This window comes from Hydra vulgaris, chromosome 11 (assembly GCF_038396675.1).
Source record: "Hydra vulgaris chromosome 11, alternate assembly HydraT2T_AEP".
Lineage (NCBI taxonomy): Eukaryota > Metazoa > Cnidaria > Hydrozoa > Anthoathecata > Hydridae > Hydra > Hydra vulgaris.
The window spans coordinates 51,644,007-51,661,606 of record NC_088930.1 but is presented as its reverse complement, the minus strand read 5'-3'; the positions used below and the strand labels follow the sequence as shown (position 1 = coordinate 51,661,606).

Sequence of the window (17,600 nt, the reverse complement as noted above, 5' to 3'; positions counted from 1 at the left end):
GTACTTTTTGTAGTAGGTAAAAAAACGACCTTTATAAATATGTTATAAATTTGTTAATTACATTTTTATTACAATATTTAGGATGCCAAAGTGATCATAAATAAATAAAACTCGTTTAAACCACAAATCGTCAGGAAACTATTATCTTAGTAATTATCCTACAAATAAGCTATTGGAACTTTATAAAAATAAAAAATCCTACACCATTTCCTGTATTTAAATAATTTTAATGGTTTTTAATAATAATGGAAGGGAGGATATCCAAAGTCCAAAGTCCACAAAGTTTGATGACTATGTTTCATGATTCACCTCATTTTATACTAGTAGCATTACGCACATTGAAAATAACAACAACAAGTTTTGTATACTAATTTTTTTTAAAGTTTTTCGTAAAACTGTCGTTTTTTAGACGCCCTGCGCCTACAATAAATGAACTTTTTAGGAAAAAAAAAATTATTCACGTCTTTTCTAATATCCTAACACATAAAAAAAATTTTACACACGCTCCCATTTCTAAAATTTATAAGTAGATATTTTTTGTAAAATCCCTAATGGTAGCCAACTTTTCTTACGTCTATCGTGTTTGTATAGCATTAAGAAAAGTAGCACCGAATATATATATAATTTTTTATGTCTATATTATGTCTTATTGTTTTTTAATAATTGCCTTTTTTATAATAATTGGCTAATATAAAAAAGGCCGAAAAATGCCAATATAATAAGATTTTTGTAAAACTGACATTTTTCAAACGCCCTGCGCCCACACTAGATGAACTTTTTAAGAAAAAAAAAATTATTTGCGTCTCTTCTAATACCCTAATACATAAAAAAAATGTGTATATATATATATATATATATATATATATATATATATATATATATATATATATATATATATATATATATATTGGTAGAAACTTTTTAACTTTTATTTATATATATATATTAGTAACACATAAATACATAACATTAAAATTTTTTTATACTGTGAATCTTATGAAGTAATATGTCATTATGTTCTGTCTGTGGTCAACCCATAATTATCATCACTGCACTCACATCTAACTTTCAAATTAAAAATTTAATTTAAAATATTTTTTAATAGAAAAAAACTTTTAACTTATGCCAATACTACAGCAATATTGTGTCTTAAAAATCAAATACAAAAAAAAATTTAAAAATTGTACTAAAGTGAAAAAAAATTAAAACTATAAAAATAATCTTAAAGTAATGAAATAAAAAATACCTTTTCTTCTTCCATCAGCAGAAGCTCCGATCCCTAATCCCCATCCAACATAACCTTCAAAAGTTCCTGATCCCAATTGAAAGTTTATGAACGGTTTTTTTCCATTCTTCTCATCTGAAGTACCATATTTTTCAGTTAATGATTTAACAATATTGTTTAAAGTGTATTTTGGAAGTGTTGTCACTTCTGTGAATGCTAATACAATCTCTTTTGCAAGCCAACTGGCGATCTCCTTTAAAGTGATAGGACAATAGCTTGATAAAGTATTCTTATTTCTTTCATTCTCTTTAGTTGCCAAACCCAATTTTGGAAGACTCAAAGCTACTTCTCTAATAAGTTTCATGTTAGCAGCACTTACTTGCTTGCCAATTTCACCATCCACAGGATCAAACCAAGGTTCTTGTAAATCAAATCCCCAATCTGACTGCAGTGTTCTAACTAATTGATCCAATGTAATAAAAGATTTATCACCAAAACAGAGTTCTTGTATAGCATAAAGTGAATCAACGGTATTTGCAAAAGAAACAACCATCAGTCCAATCATTTTGAGTTCAGCACCACCGTTGTAATGATCTCTACCCTTTTCTAAACAACCATCTATCATAGATGATAGCAATGGTGTTGTCAGTATAGTGTTGATATTTCCATAGTTACTCAGTAAACCACTAAGAGCATCATTCATTTGCAAACGTAAATGCATACCAAAATGCTTTTTTATGTCATCTAATGATTTAATGTCCCCAGAATCAGGTCGTAAATCCCGTGAGACTGCATAACCACGCATACCAGCGGGACCAGCATTTGATATAGTTGCTCCATGGTTTAAAGTCATTTCCAAAATAGGAAGTAAAGCAACATAAGCAAATGAAAATTCAGTTTTTCCAGGTACTACAGGCTCATAGCAACCATCACTGGAATAATTAATAGCATCTTTTGGATTTAGTCCTGTGTTAATCAATGCTGGAATTAATAGGTCATCATGTGGAAGAACTGGATGTGCTCCACCGCTAAGAATAGTATAAGCTGCCTCTTTCAGTAAAATATCATCCATTCCAGAATAAACTCGTAAAGAAAGACAAGGTGCATTTAAGGGAAGTCGACGTGCTGACCTTAGACATAACTTAGAAATCTCAATACGCTTAGCAGAAGGCAAAACCCTTTCTCCTGAATCATCTGCAACAAAGCCCCCTATTGTAAGTTGTTGAACCCATTGGTTACATCCATCACCTCTGGCAAACATACCATCACTTCTATAAGGAACAGCAATAGTACCAACAGTATATAAGTCCAACCTGGTTTCTCTATTTAATTGTACTTTCTCTCCTATTTTGATCCAGAAGGCATCCACAACATCTTGATTGGATCCATCATTTGGGTCAAAGAACTCTTCAAGTATAACATCAAATCTCCCAATTGAAACAGGTTCACAACAGAGATGTAAACAACAATGTAAAGTAAATAACAATTGAGTTGCTTCTAAAAAATTTCTTGGTTTACCTGATCCATTTCCATTTCCGTTTGCTAACCAGTTTAATCTTTCAGCCATACTATAAAGTTCATTACATTCAGTAGAAGAGATAGCAAAGTGTATATCCTTTTCAACTCCACAATTAGCTAGAAACAGAGCTAAATTAGCATAGTTTTCTAAGTACTTTTGAATACCTTTGAATGCTGTTAAACAACACCAATAAAATTCCTTTTTCACTGAGTCAGTTGATGAATCCATGTATGATTTCATTTCTTTTAAGAAAGTTGGTAGACCTTTCTGAATTATTTTTTGGTAATTTGGAACTACATGACCAAATCCTGAAGTTTCACTTAATTTGTGTGCATAAGCTAAAATATGCTCACTTGACAACTCACCATCTATATCTTTCGTTAGATATGGCATTGCTAGCTGACCAACTCCTAATCCATAAACAGGAATTTTACCAGCTATAAGATCCTTAGGATTAAGTTGAAAGGTTTCATTTTTTACACCATACGAATCCTTTGCATTATCTGTTAAATCAGAGGTTGTATACACCTCTGACAAAGCTAAATAAAGTGAAACAGCACATCGCATTTGAAGTGATGCAGACATAATATTCTGTATTTTTTCTCCATTAAAATTTGAGATAGGTATATCTCGGTTCATTCTAAATTGATCTTCCAAATGAGGAAGTGGATCAGCATTTCTTGGTTTAAACCAAGTATCTTCCCAATCCTCAAACATTTTTGTAGTCAGGTGTAAAATTCGTTCTGATAGTGGCTCAGGATATGTCTGTATATCACGCTTTTTTTTTTTAGGAGATTTACTTTTTTCTAAAGTTATTCGAGCTAACCCCATCCGATATAGATATTCTTTATGATTATAGAATAAACGATAGTTTGATGGATGACGAACATTCCAGTGATCAATTAAAAGAGTGTTCTTTTGATTACCAACAATTGGATCATCGCCAAATTCTTTGACAGCAGGAGTATAATAAAAAGCACCTCCTTTGCTTTGCATGGCAGCAATTAGCAAGTCATTTGTGCAATCCTCTTTTTCTCCAAGTATGTCTTTCAGAATGTCAAGTATATATTCAGTTGATTTTGAAAAAGATATATAGAAAAGTCCACTTTCTTTATTGGCTCCACCAAATCCTCCTGGTTGATTTTCTGATTTTTCATTTTTATATGTATATGGCATTGAAATTCGATGTAGTCGATATTTAGAGCGTGCATTGATATCCTGATGCACTTTGTGTACACATGTAATATGCGTGCGTTGATTATTACCTATTAACATTGTGTTGTCTTTATGTCTTCCAATCATCAATGCAATATCAGTAGCATTCTGTTGACTCAAAATATTCCAAGTAAAATCTAGTTGTTGCTGAAGCATATAGCTACCACCTGGATAACCATTAACTCCAGGTATACAAGATATAGTATCTTGTAAAATAGAAGGCTCTGATTTGTTACCCAATCCATCAATATAAAGTCCACTAAAAGCATCTTTACCATCACATTCTTGAATCAATAATTCCAAGTGATAAGTTTCAACAAATTTAGTAAATTTAATTTTAAGACTTTCAATTTTAATAAGAAAATCTTTTTCATGATCAGCCATTTTTCTTACCATCACTATTGCAAAACCTAAAATAAGAACATATTGATTTTGTTAAAAATATTTGTGAGCTTCATGTTACTTTAGACTTAATTTAATTAACAAAAAATATTTAATTCAATGGTTTAGGATGAAAAGTAAGGTAATGAGTTATGTAATAATTTTTTGAAATAGATCAAAATGTAAGCAAGAACATTGCCAAATAAGTAAGCAAGAACATAGCCAAATAAGTAAGCAAGAACATAGCCAAATAAGTAAGCAAGAACATTGCCAAATAAGTAAGCAAGAACATTGCCAAATAAGTAAGCAAGAGCATAGTCAAATAAGTAAGCAAGAACATAGCCAAATAAGTAAGCAAGAACATAGCCAAATTCAATTCAAAAAACCAATATTTAATACAATTTTAAAATTTTTTGATAATAATAAGAAAACAAGTTAAAAAAACACACGCAGATAGAAACAACTACTTGGATGTAAAAATAGGTACTTATAGAAAAGCTACATTCCCTTATTTTAATAAGGGAATGTAGCATAGTATATGCAAATCATACAAGAGGCTATACTAAAACATAGTAAGACAGCGTATGAAGATTATTTTTATTGCTATTATTATGTTTTAGTATCATACTTCTATTATTATTACAGTAGAATCTCTCTAATTTGAATTTTATGGGGAAAAATAAGAGATTTTCGAATTATAGAAAGTTGATTTTTCTTAAACGCATTTTATGGTGACTTCGTATTTAATCAAATTATGGAGGTTTTTGAATTAAGGAGATTCGAATTAGAGAGATTGTACTGTACTTACTTTTTTATTGCTATGGACACTTATTGTTATTAGTCTTTTTTATAACTTATTTCAAAAATAAAATTGATTACCACCAGTATTTTTAAACTTAGATTTTCCTTCAATAATGTTATTACTATCACTTCTTTTTTCGATTGTACCAGCTTTGCTTATCCATTCTGGCAAATCCTTGTGAGAATCTTCCCACACTTGTGGGTCAAAAGCAGCCACCACATTGAGTACTTCAGGTTTGAACTTTAACCATATTTTGTAAATAATAGCTTTCAATTTCAAACAAGCCTGTAAATATAAAAAAATAAAACAGTAAAAAATTGTAAAAACCATAAAATTCTAAAAAAGATATGGCTTTTTAAGTATTAAATTTTTTATGTAAAAATTTATTTTGATTATTTGATTTAATTTGAAGAAACTGTGACCAAATTTCTTGTTTATATTAACTTAAAATATGATAACTGCTGTCAATTTGAAATGCATACAATTTAGTATTAATAAAAAAAGAACTTATAAAACATATATAAAAGAATGCACACAAGATATGTAGAGCGTGTATCAAGGATGCTAACAGTTGTCTCTAACACCCTCTATATTTAAAATTGTAGATTTCTAAAAATTGTTTATTTTTTAATTAAAACTATTAGCTTTTTTAAAAAAAAAAATCTACTTGGGCACCACAAGATGGAATACCTTGGGTTAAGTGGTTAGAAATCAGTTCGCCTTTGGTTAGTTTGAGCAATAACTGATACTCTTACCTAATAGAAATGTTATGACCATTTCTTTATATTGGGAAAATTATGAATTCAGTACCATGAGTAGAAGTTGAAAAAAATAATTTTTAACACTTGTTTTTTAATGCTACTATTCCACTCATTTTTTTAAAGTTTATAAAATTTGGAAAGTTTCTAGCAAAAGAATGGGAATTTTTCATGTAATATTTTTAGAATGCAAAAAAACAATTACAGTAAAAAAAAGGTTTATAGAGGTAAAGAAGGAATCGGTGTAAAAAAAATAGCACAATAACAAGTCAGCCTTAACAGATGCAAACTTACTAACAATTCTGCAATAATTTATTAGCAGTAAACAAAGTGTTATTTGTTAAAACTCCATATTTGGGTTAGAATTTAGAACTTATGTGGAAGTTACTTTAATTAAACACCAAATCCTCCACCTGTCTCTGGATGCTGTTTTATCTTTATTTATTCTAGAAAGTTACAGATAACTATTTTTATTTTTTAAACAAAAGTTAGATGCAAAATTTTTGTAGCAACTTTAGTTTTGAAGGTTGACATTATTGTCTTAAAACCACTTTTTAAAAATAAAATTGTAAACAAACTTTATACTGACCAAGGTTAATTAGAAAAAAATATTACATCCTTAATGTTTGATAAAATTTATCATAAGTAAATCTTGCATCCTTAATGTTTAGGGCCCATTAACTTATTTTATTCTTGATCCACTAATTTGAGAAAATAGAAACAAATGGCTAACTTTAAGGACCTAGAGGGTGGATTGCAAATAAAATATTTTTGGTTAATTTTTTATAGTTATACATTTGAGTGTATTTGATGATAAAATGGTTTTAAATAAATAAAAAAAAGTTATTTATGTTATTAGAAATAGTGCTTCCAAAAGAAAAAACGCTGCCAATTATAAGGGTTGTATTTTAGATTCCAGTGTTACATTAACTGAAAATACTCAATGTGGTTAAGGAGAGATCTGAAAAAAAATATAGCGTTTAGGCCCTTCCGTTTTCAAAAAATGCCTTTTAGCTTAATACTATGGGTCAGAAGTTATATAAAAGCTGAAAAGTTTTTGTTTAGTAATTTATTCAAACGACTATAAAGAGATTATGGATGTAAATTGCTATCAGTAAAAATACTATGAGTGAAAATTAATGTGAAAACTTTGATTTTAATGTTTTTACTGTTTAAGAAAATAACAGATTTTTAGTCATTTATTAAATATTAATGCTGTAAACAAGGAGTCTTTTTACTTTCGAATAAAAGTGACATTTTTGGAATGTAAATACTTAACACGTTTGTTTCAACTGTTTTTATGATGCTGCTCCGTCGCGTTTTATGTATTTTAGTGGTAGTTTTGTTTTGCTTGATGCTTTGGTTAAAAAAGATTTATAAAAATATAATAAATTATATAAGAAAAGCTTAAATTCTACTTTTTAAAAATATATTACAGTAATAGTCGAAAATAAGCGGAAAACACAAAAAATTAACGTTTAAAAATGTAAACTTTTGTTATTAAGAAATGCAAATCATTCAGATCTCTCCTTAACTACACTGAGTAGTACTAACAATCTGCATGTGCATCATGCAAATATTCTATTAAGTTCTGTTATCTATTGTTAAATTTTAAATTTTAAAAGCTTGAAATTTATTAAATCTCCTGGAATTGATGACATAAATTGCAACATTGTGGTTAACTATTATAATGAATTTATTAGAAGAGGTTCATTGAATTTTTTTTAAATTAATTAAAGCAGCAAAAGTTAAACCTATAATTAAATCAAGTGATAAAATCAATATTGAAATTTATAGAGCAGTATCAATAACATCCATTTTTTCAAAGATTTTAGAGCAAATTAAATTTAAAAGATTACATGCCTTTTTTAATGATAGTGGCTTATTTTATGCAAAACAGTTTGGATTTCAGAAAAACACTTTAACTGAACATGTCACACTTCACTTAATCAATAAATTAAACATTTTACAATTCTACTCTGGTATTTTTATTGATCACTTTTAGAGTTTTGATTCAGTGGATCAATAAATACTGGTAAAAAGTGTATGACATAAGAGGTATGGGCAGATCCCATGTTTTCCATGCTGGATATAAAACAGAGTTAACCCAGCAAACATTGGGTCTATAAAAGACATCTTTTAAGCATATAAAAAACATCTAATACATTCACTAAATGTTTGCAGGGAAAATGAGTTTGCTCCATCTAAAATTTAACAAAAATTTAAAACATGGGGCAACCTCATTTATATGTTTATACTTAGTGTAGATTAGGGCATTATGAGCACCTTTAGCAAAAATTGAAATATTTGCAAAAATAATTAAGCTAGTTTCAAAATTTTTGCAAATAAACAATTTTTAGGGATCACTACTCATGATCCACTTGAATATTTGGGCACCCAAATTTTTTCTTAAAAACACAGAGGTTTTAAAAAAGTAGCAAAATTGCTCATATTACCCAGACCACTTGGTAATAAAATAAGCAATAAAAAGCTAACTAAAAAATAAAAAGTTTAAAAGTAAAAAAAGTTAAAAAGTAAAAAGTTAGCTCAAAAAAATAACATTAAGTAAAAAAATACCAACCTGACAATTAGAACTAATTTGTGGAATATAATGATAAAACTTATCATTAAAAAATCAAATTTTAAACCACTTTTTATTGAGGCAATACCCTAGACAGCACTTTGTGTGTCAAATAACACCATTATTCTCAACACATGTTTAATAATTTAAAATTTACACCGGTAGTTCTAGACACATGTTAAATACAGTATTTAGTCAGTGCTACACACTGTGCATAAAGCAGTAATTTTTTCGTGCTTTTAACCTAAGTTTTAGCTTCTGCAACGAGTTTCAAATGTGAAGGAAAAAAAAGAACATGTATAGCTGATGCGTATAATAAAATATGTACAATACGTACACATATTAATAAAAGTCATTTAAAATGGATGATTAAATTTTGTATTATTTAGTTTTTTTTTCTGTGCTTTTAATTTCAAAGCATTTAATATGCCATCTTTAATCAGCACTTAAACAATGTCAGGTAGACATTTGCCTAAAATGCCAAGAATATCAAGAATACATATTTAAATTCATTCAACTTCTAAATACTTTGATAATATATAAACTATATATATTATTATATATACATATTATAATATATAGGGGAGAGTGGTGTACCTCGGAGGTATTTTCAAACTTTTACAAATATTTAAAAAAATACTTAAAATATGTTCTGTAATAATATATTTTCATTAACTTTTTGATATTAGTTACTCTAGGATTTTTTATTAAACATCCAGACATACTTGTTCATTCCTTTAATAGCTTACATTACAGTTAAGGTTTAATAGCTTACATTACAGCCAAAAATAGCTTACATTACAGCCAAGGTACACCACCGGTGGTGTACCATGGAGGTATGTATGTTGTACCTTAGAGGTATTATTGTTTTAACAGATTAAGTACTCAACATGGTAGAAATTTGATATAATGCTTACTTTTAGGATAATTGCACTTCACATCAGAGATAATATTAATCTATCTAATTAGATTTATATAAACTATATATTAATTGATACTTATGTTGAAATTATATATTATTATAAATTTAAACTAATTTATATTTAGAAGTATTAAAAACTTACAAAAGAAATGTTTATTAAGAAATGAGTAATAACAAATATCTACATGAGGTTTAGTAACAACAAGTATTTCACTTTGATTTAGCATTTGTCTATTCAGGTAATCAAAATTAATGCCAAATGAGTTTTTCCAGCTGTCGTACTGAACCTCCTGTAAGAGGGATGTGGCAACTAAAAGACCATGTCTAATTTGTCCAACACAGTTTTATAATCTCTTTGATAATTCAAGAAATTTATCAAAGAGAAGATAACAAAAATATATAATTTTGAAAAAATGCTTACAATTTAACAAAAAATTTCACACATATTATACTAAACAAATTCCTAATAAAAAAAAATCATTATAAATTATAACGTATTACATTAAAAAAATACTTTCATAATAAATATTACTCATAATAGTATTAACAAAATGATGCAAGTTTGTACTTTGGTGGTACCACCAAGGTACACAACATTAGCTACCTCCAAGGTACAACACTACCACATTTTTTACAAAACTGTTACCATATGTTTGTAGGTTAGGAGTTAAGCAGTTTCACGCATGCATAAATGCAGCTGAAAACATCAATTTACAATTTTTGAAAATCAGTCTTAAAACAAAGTTTATACCTACAGTTGTTAAAAAAAAGAATGCGCTCTAAAAATATTACTTTTTGGTACCGGAAACATACTTTTAATTTTATTGCAACAACAAATGTGTAAAGCCGTGGTGAATCAACTTATTATAAGGCCTTTAGAAGCCAATACATGCAACTAAAATTTTAGTTTGAATTCATCACTTAAGATGACCGCAAAATTGACATGCCTCCAAGGTACACTCACCTCCAAGGTACACCACTCTCCCCTATATATATATATATATATATATATATATATATATATATATATATATATATATATATATATATATATATATATATATATATATATATATATATATATATATATATATATATAAATATATATATATATATATTATATATATATTATATATAGACATAATATATATATATATATACATATATATTATATATATACATATATATTATATATAATATATAGTGTGTGTGCATATATACATATACACACATAGTGTGTGTTTATATATATATATATATATATATATATATATATATATATATATATATATATATATATATATATATATATATATATATATATATATGTATATATGTATATAATTATTATGTCAATTACAATACAATTAAAATATGTATTGACATAATAATAAAATAATAATTAAAATATGTATTTGCATAATAATATATGCATATATTATATGTAATACATAATTTGTTTGTTTATTTGTTTGATTATGCATGTTTTATTTGTTTAAAAATGTAATAGTATTATATATTTATATAAAAGTATGAAACGGTTAAAATGCTCAAAATCTAAAAAAGATTATATGAAAAGATGGAGATCTACCAAATCTGGTCAGTTAGCTATTGAGGAAGGTCAATTGGAATCAGAAGATAATCAATAGAATATTTCAAACCATAGTTGCAATTCTGATGATGAACCACCATCTACACCTGATAAATCAATTGCTTCAGTAGAAAACGCCCATATGAGTAATATTGAATATGATCCAGCCTTTGGGGAAAATTTTGATCAGCAGGAATGTTTAGAAATTAAAACTTCCTCAGACTCTTTAAAAAATGAAGAGCTTTGCAGTGGAATACAGACATCACATGAATTCTTTAATGGCTTGACAAAGTGGGCTGTAAACTGTAATTTTCCTAGAGAACAGTACTTAAATCTTTTAAAATTGCTCAGAAATAGTGGCAGATTTTTCAGTGATATACCAAAAGATCTACGCACTCTTCTGTCTACTCCTCGTAGGGTTAATATTGTTGAAAAATGTAGTAGCCAATATAATTATTTTGGTTTGGAAAATAGTATTTATGAGTCATTAAATGAAGTTATGTTGAATATTGATGAATGTGTTGAGGTAGGTATAAATGTTGATGGTTTGCCGTTGTATAAGTCGTCAAATTTACAGTTTTGGCCAATACTTTGCAGAGCTGTTAAATGTTTTGGACAACCATTTATAGTCACTACCAACTGTGGTATGAGTAAACCAAATAGTGTTGATGAGTTTTTAGGTGATTTTGTGTTTGATGCTAACAATTTAATTAAATATGGACTGTATGTTGATGGGAAACATGTAAATATTAAAATTCATGCTTTTATTTGCAATGCTCCTGCAAGACCATTTATTAAATGTATTACAGGACATACATCTAAAAATGGTTGCGAGCGTTGCATAAGTGTTGGGATTGCCTACCACTGTCGAATTGCTTTTACAGAACCAATCAGCTTCGAACAAATGCACAATTTCAAGCAGGAAATTATCCTCTGCACAAAAAATCAAATAGCCCTTTACTGCAAGTACATAATCTTGACATTATTCAACATTTGATTTTAGACATAATGCAATGGTTTTTTAGGTGTATGCAGAAAGTCTATGCATTATATAATAGCAGGACCTCAAAATGTTTAAGTTATGGAAATGTTGAACTCATATCTAAGAAGTTAATAGAAATAGTAAAAAGCACACCTTCGGAGTTTGCAAGACGTCCCTGACGTTTAATACATTTAGAAAGGTGGAAGGCTACATAATTTCGTCAATTGCTGTTGTACACTGGCATTGTTGTATTTAGAGACATGCTGTCTTCTGATTTGTATGAATTGCTTTCTGCTTTTTCGATAGCTATAATAATAGTACATATTAAAAATAATTACAAAGAATTTGTCTTTTGGACTTTGCTAATGAGCTTTTGCAGGCTTTTGCTTAAAACTGTAAAGCACAATCTTCTTTATTTAGTCAATGATGTTAAATACTATTGCTGTTCTCTATAAAATCTTTCATGCTTTCTATTTGAAAAATGGAGTGTACAAAATTCCAAAAATAACCCCTTAGCTTCTGCTGTAAAGCACATCCTAGAAAGATTCCTTGTAGGGTCCAAAACATTGAAAAAAAATGTTTCCATTACATTGTCTGTAACAAAAAGAGATAACTTTTTTTTTAAGCAATACAGGCTTATACTGTAAAGTTATTGAAATCGACGACAGTGCTGATGAAACAGTGCTACTTTGCAAATGCATACATTCAAAACACTTGCAATCTTTTTTCTCAGCGCCTCTTGATAGCAGGCAGCTTGGAATACTTGTCTGTGATGATCCTGATAGTGTAATATGGAAAATTAAAACATTGCACATGTGCGATGTGAATCAGAAACTTTATTCTATGAAACATTTAAGTGGTCTAATATTTTTTCCAGTATATCCAATAATGAGCCTAATTAATATACCCATTCTCTATTTTACAAGTTTTTACTATGGGCACTTACACTTTTATAAGTAATCTATTATTTAATTAGTTTAATTGTTCGATTAAAAATAAAGTATTTTTATTTGATCCCATTCATATATAATGTTCAGTAAAATTATGTGTTTGCTTATGTAACAATAATAATGTTATTATAGAAATAACACATACATAACATGCTATTATAAAAATAAAATATTTTTACATGATAACATTTATAAAAGTATAAATGTTGTTTAAGTAACTTTAATATTTTTATAAATTTTATTAAATCAAAAGATAAAATCAAAATATTATTTTTATAAACAAATAATTATTAAAATATAAATGTTATTATTTAAAAATTGTAACTATAAAATTGATTCTTGTTTTCTGAGATTTTTACTAACTTCAAGTAAAGTTTATTAAAAAATTTAATTCAAAAAATGTTTTTAAAGATATTTTTTTACTTCCAGGTCATTAGAAAATGACAGAGCATAAATTCTGTGTTGCAGTTTGGGAAGAAGGACGAAACATGGTTGAAGACATTGTTCCATGTAGTTGGATTGACATTGAAAGTAAACTTGATAATTTTAAAATGACAAAATTGCGCACTCGGCCATCTAAATCTTGGTTTTCTTTCCCATCAATTAAAATTAAGTGTTCTAATGGTTTGTAATTTTTTTATTGTCTATTATTCATTTAGTTAGTTATAGAAATTGATAATTTTTTAATTTAGATTCATATGAGGATCTAGTTATAGAGCTAAAACTTGGAATACCAAGTACAGATTATGACAAAAAGCCATTTCGCTTTTTAAGACATAAAAAGAAAGCCCAAAATGTTGGTTTTGTTTGCAAGTTTTTAAATATCAACTTCTTAGTTAGTTTTTACTATAAACTTGTTTCATTAAGGTACCTGTTTTGTAGGTATAGAGTTAAAAGAAGGATGACTAGGGATTGCAATCCCGGAATCCCGTATCCCGGGATCCCGGACGTTTTTGGGTCCCGAAATTCCCGGGATTTTCGGGATTATAGATTTCTAACAGCTCTCATATAAAATAGCTAAAAGTTTAATTTAAAGTTTAAATAAGCAAGTAATTGGTAAAGTTGTTGCGCATTTAACATAAGTTAAAAATGAAATTGCCCATATATATATTATTTTTATGTTTTTATTAAGATTTCGGCATATTTTCAGACAAAAAAAGAAAGTTTGTAAATAAAATATGCATTTAATATGAATTATTTTTTTGTTTTACATTTATTATTTAGCTACCATTTATTTATAAATATAAAATAAAGATTTTCTTTTATTTTTGTCTCTCAATATAAACAAACAACTTATTATGTTATTTTTTACAAAGTAGCTTGTTGCTACAGCAGCTACATCGGTAGCCAAATTTAAGAAAATTTATGTTTACAAATTTATTTTGAAATTTTGATTGTTTAGTTACTTTAGTCAAATACACTTTAAATGTTCAAATGTCATTTACATATCCAATTATTTGATGAAGGTTATTCTGTAAAGTCTGTAATCTTAAAACATAATATGGAAGGTACCGTATATATATTTCTGCATTATTTTAAGATCTTTATATACACCTGCTGCCTGTTACACAATTAAACCAATTTAAGGCGCCATAGAAAATTAATTTAAGTCATTAAGGCATAATGAAATTGAATAAAAAATTGATAACATCAAAAAGTATATTCATATATGCAGTATTAAGTTCTGTTTTTTAGCAAATATCTCACATTATATAAAATCCCGGGATCCCGGGATTTTATTTACTTCAATCCCGAAATCCCGGGATCGTAATTCAAGCCCGGGATTGCAATCCCTAGGGATGACACAACATTTAAAAGAAAATTATCCAAAAGTAAATGCCAAATATAAAATATTTAATTGCCAGCTTTTCAGCAGTGATATTGTCAGTTTCATATAACAATAAACTTTAGCTAATTGCTTTTTTTATTATTAGATAGTAGTGATGAAATGGAAGAGGACTAACTAAGAAAACGTACAGTAATAAACAAGGCATGACAGCATCTACAATTGAGAATACTTGTGGCATCTTTCAATTTCAAATTATTTTTGTATGTGTTACATATTATATTATGTTCTTTTTTTTTACTTTAGCCTGTTCTTTTATCTTCTCTTTTTAGTTGATCAATTAGTTAAATACCCCAGTATCGAACACTACCAGGGTGATAGAATACAACCAAGAGGTAATACTGTGATCAATATTTGGGAAAAACTGGACTTTACTGTTGGTAAGTCTTGAATTTTGACAATATTCACACCTATGATCAGAGTTTTTTCTTTTATAAATATTTATTAACACACTCTTTATTAGATACACAAGAGTTTCTTGTTCCACATTAATTTTTTTTTGTTTATTTTTATCTCAGTGTTTGTACCTCATATGATTTTCATTATACTATGTACCCAATATAAATCACTCAAGAAATTTCATACAAACTGTTAACAGTCTGTATGAATTTCCTTAAGTATAATGGTATAATATACAGTGGCCACTCCTATTTAGGGATGGCCACTGAAAGGCATAGAAATTTCATAGAATATCATTTTGTCATGGAATTCTTAAATTTTTCAATTAAGTCACGTAAAATTGAACTTTTCACTATTTATTTGTACTAAAAATGATCACTAATCTTTTTCTGCTAGGGATATTTTTAAAGATATTTGTAAAAAAATAATAATTTAATAAATTTGCATGTCCTGTGTTAAACACATATATGTGTTTGTTAATTTATAAAAAAATGTTGGTATACAAAAATTGACATGAAATAGTTGCTTTTATTTTTTCGATGACTTAGAAAGAGAATCTTTAGTATTATTGCTGATATCATCAAATTCAAAAAAGATTAAAACGGTTGAGTGAAAAAAATGTATTCATCACTTATAGTAGTAATTTTAAAACCCTAATAATCCAAAATTTTTTTTTTTGATGAGTCAAATACAACATATATTATATATCTGTACTTGTATACCTTCGTTTTAGTTCAAGACCAAGCTAAAATGCTAACACCTCTTCCTATTACGTTTGTTCCGGATCTAGAGCAAGATAAAATGCTAACATCTCTTCCTGTCACCAGTGCAATAGACACAATCTGTGAGAATGATATTAGTTACAGTGAACAATACTTGGAATCAGGTTTCCTTCAAACTTGTTTAAGTATCTGATCAATATTTTTAAAGTTCAACTTTATAATAAGTTAACTAATGCACATATATTTATATAATATATATAGAAGAGACAAAAAGTACATCGTGAAAAGTTCTTCAAAGAACTATATTTTTTACTTTTTTATAGTTACAGAAAATGCAAAATCACAACCAACGATGTCAAAATCACAATCAACGATATCCGATTAAACAGTGAAAACAGCGTATACCCATTAGAAGCAGCCGAGTTTTAACGAAAAGTGTCTTTGTCACATCCGTCACCGTCACGTTTTATTGAAGAAAAAAATTCGTTCGGTTAGCTGAAGTTTTAGCTGAACCGAGAACGCGGACAACAATGACAAAAGTTTTTTTAACCAAATTAGCCCACTCTAAAGATCTTGTTCCTTTTGAAGCCAAATTGAAAGCAGACGTTGAACTTCAACGGAAACTAAAATTATCGTTTGATGCTTTGGCTATTTCAGCGGACAATGAAAAGGCATATTGCATCTATTTTTGATATGTTAATGACGAATGAAGTCTAGGGTGCCAATCTTATGTACGGCATGAATGTAACTGGAAAAAATTATACTGACCACGTTGCATTAACAGAGTTAGAAACTTTACTAATGCGCATGTTGAAGCCTTTGACCCAAAAGTAGAAATCTTGTTCAGAGACATACCTCAAAACGAAAATGAGTGAGCGTTTGAAGCAATCGCGTAAAAGAGTCGCAGCTGTACAGCGGCATCGCCTATCATTTGAAGACAAACTTTTTTGATTTTATTAGTCTATACTGATTTTAATTGTTAGTTTGTAATGTTGACAAATTCTTTTACTCAATTCGTATGCATTATTTTTGTCAGTTATATTTAAAAAGCAGGATTTACATAAATTTCACAAGTCAGTCGTATTACTATGAAACTCGAGTAATACAAAAGTAATCTAGTCAATTAAAATAGCAATATATTATCGATAATTTACGATAGCAATGAGGTTTGATTATAATACAAACCGTATTGCTATCACAGTTTTTACATAATTTTAAAAAGTATATAGTGTAAAGCAATTAAATAACAGTAATAAACCATTATCGTTCTTATTACTTTCTTTTCTCTCTTTTTGAGTTCGAAAATTCTTAACTTATGCTAATTAACTCGCGAAAGTTAAGAATTTTTGCAGAAAACTGAAATAAACAAAATAATGCTTCGTTGTATATATGATTATTTGAGGCTAAGAATCTTGTATTGAACATGTGTTGCAAATGAAATACAAAAAGGACTACACCTTTTTAAGATGTAATTTAGAACATGAAAGATGTAACTAAAAAACGTAAGATGTAATTTAGAAGATGAAAGTTGTAAATAAGAAATTGTAAGATGTAATAGAGAAGATAAAAGTTGTAATTGAGAAAAGTGTAAAGAATACAAAGTTTTTGTAGTTTAAATTTTGTAGTCCTTAATAATAATTAAAGCACAAATAATTTATTTGCATAAAAATTTAAACTTAAACAACGTCATTAAAAATCATTGCAATA

General features: G+C 27.9%; 1 protein-coding gene and 1 long non-coding RNA gene across 3 annotated transcripts in view; one reads left to right on the top strand and one right to left on the bottom strand.

The window, feature by feature from the left end:
• LOC100198634 (uncharacterized) overlaps positions 1–17,600 on the bottom strand; it is a 63,380-nt gene that overhangs the window by 19,589 nt on the left and 26,191 nt on the right. Inside the window, exons 1-3 of one of the 2 annotated variants that reach the window (XM_065809159.1) lie at positions 15,894–16,336; positions 5,220–5,427; positions 1,247–4,369 (exon numbers count right to left, since the gene is read on the bottom strand). In XM_065809159.1, coding sequence (XP_065665231.1) covers positions 1,247–4,355 — 3,109 coding nt within the window. In that variant the 5' untranslated portion in view covers positions 4,356–4,369; positions 5,220–5,427; positions 15,894–16,336. Of the gene's footprint in view, positions 1–1,246; positions 4,370–5,219; positions 5,428–15,893; positions 16,337–17,600 lie in introns of those variants that run through there. The other variant, XM_065809158.1, reaches the window with a different exon arrangement.
• On the top strand, positions 15,030–16,459 carry LOC136086745 (uncharacterized). Its single transcript, XR_010641547.1, has 3 exons — positions 15,030–15,152; positions 15,905–16,057; positions 16,217–16,459. It is a non-coding gene; the product is annotated as an uncharacterized LOC136086745 (long non-coding RNA).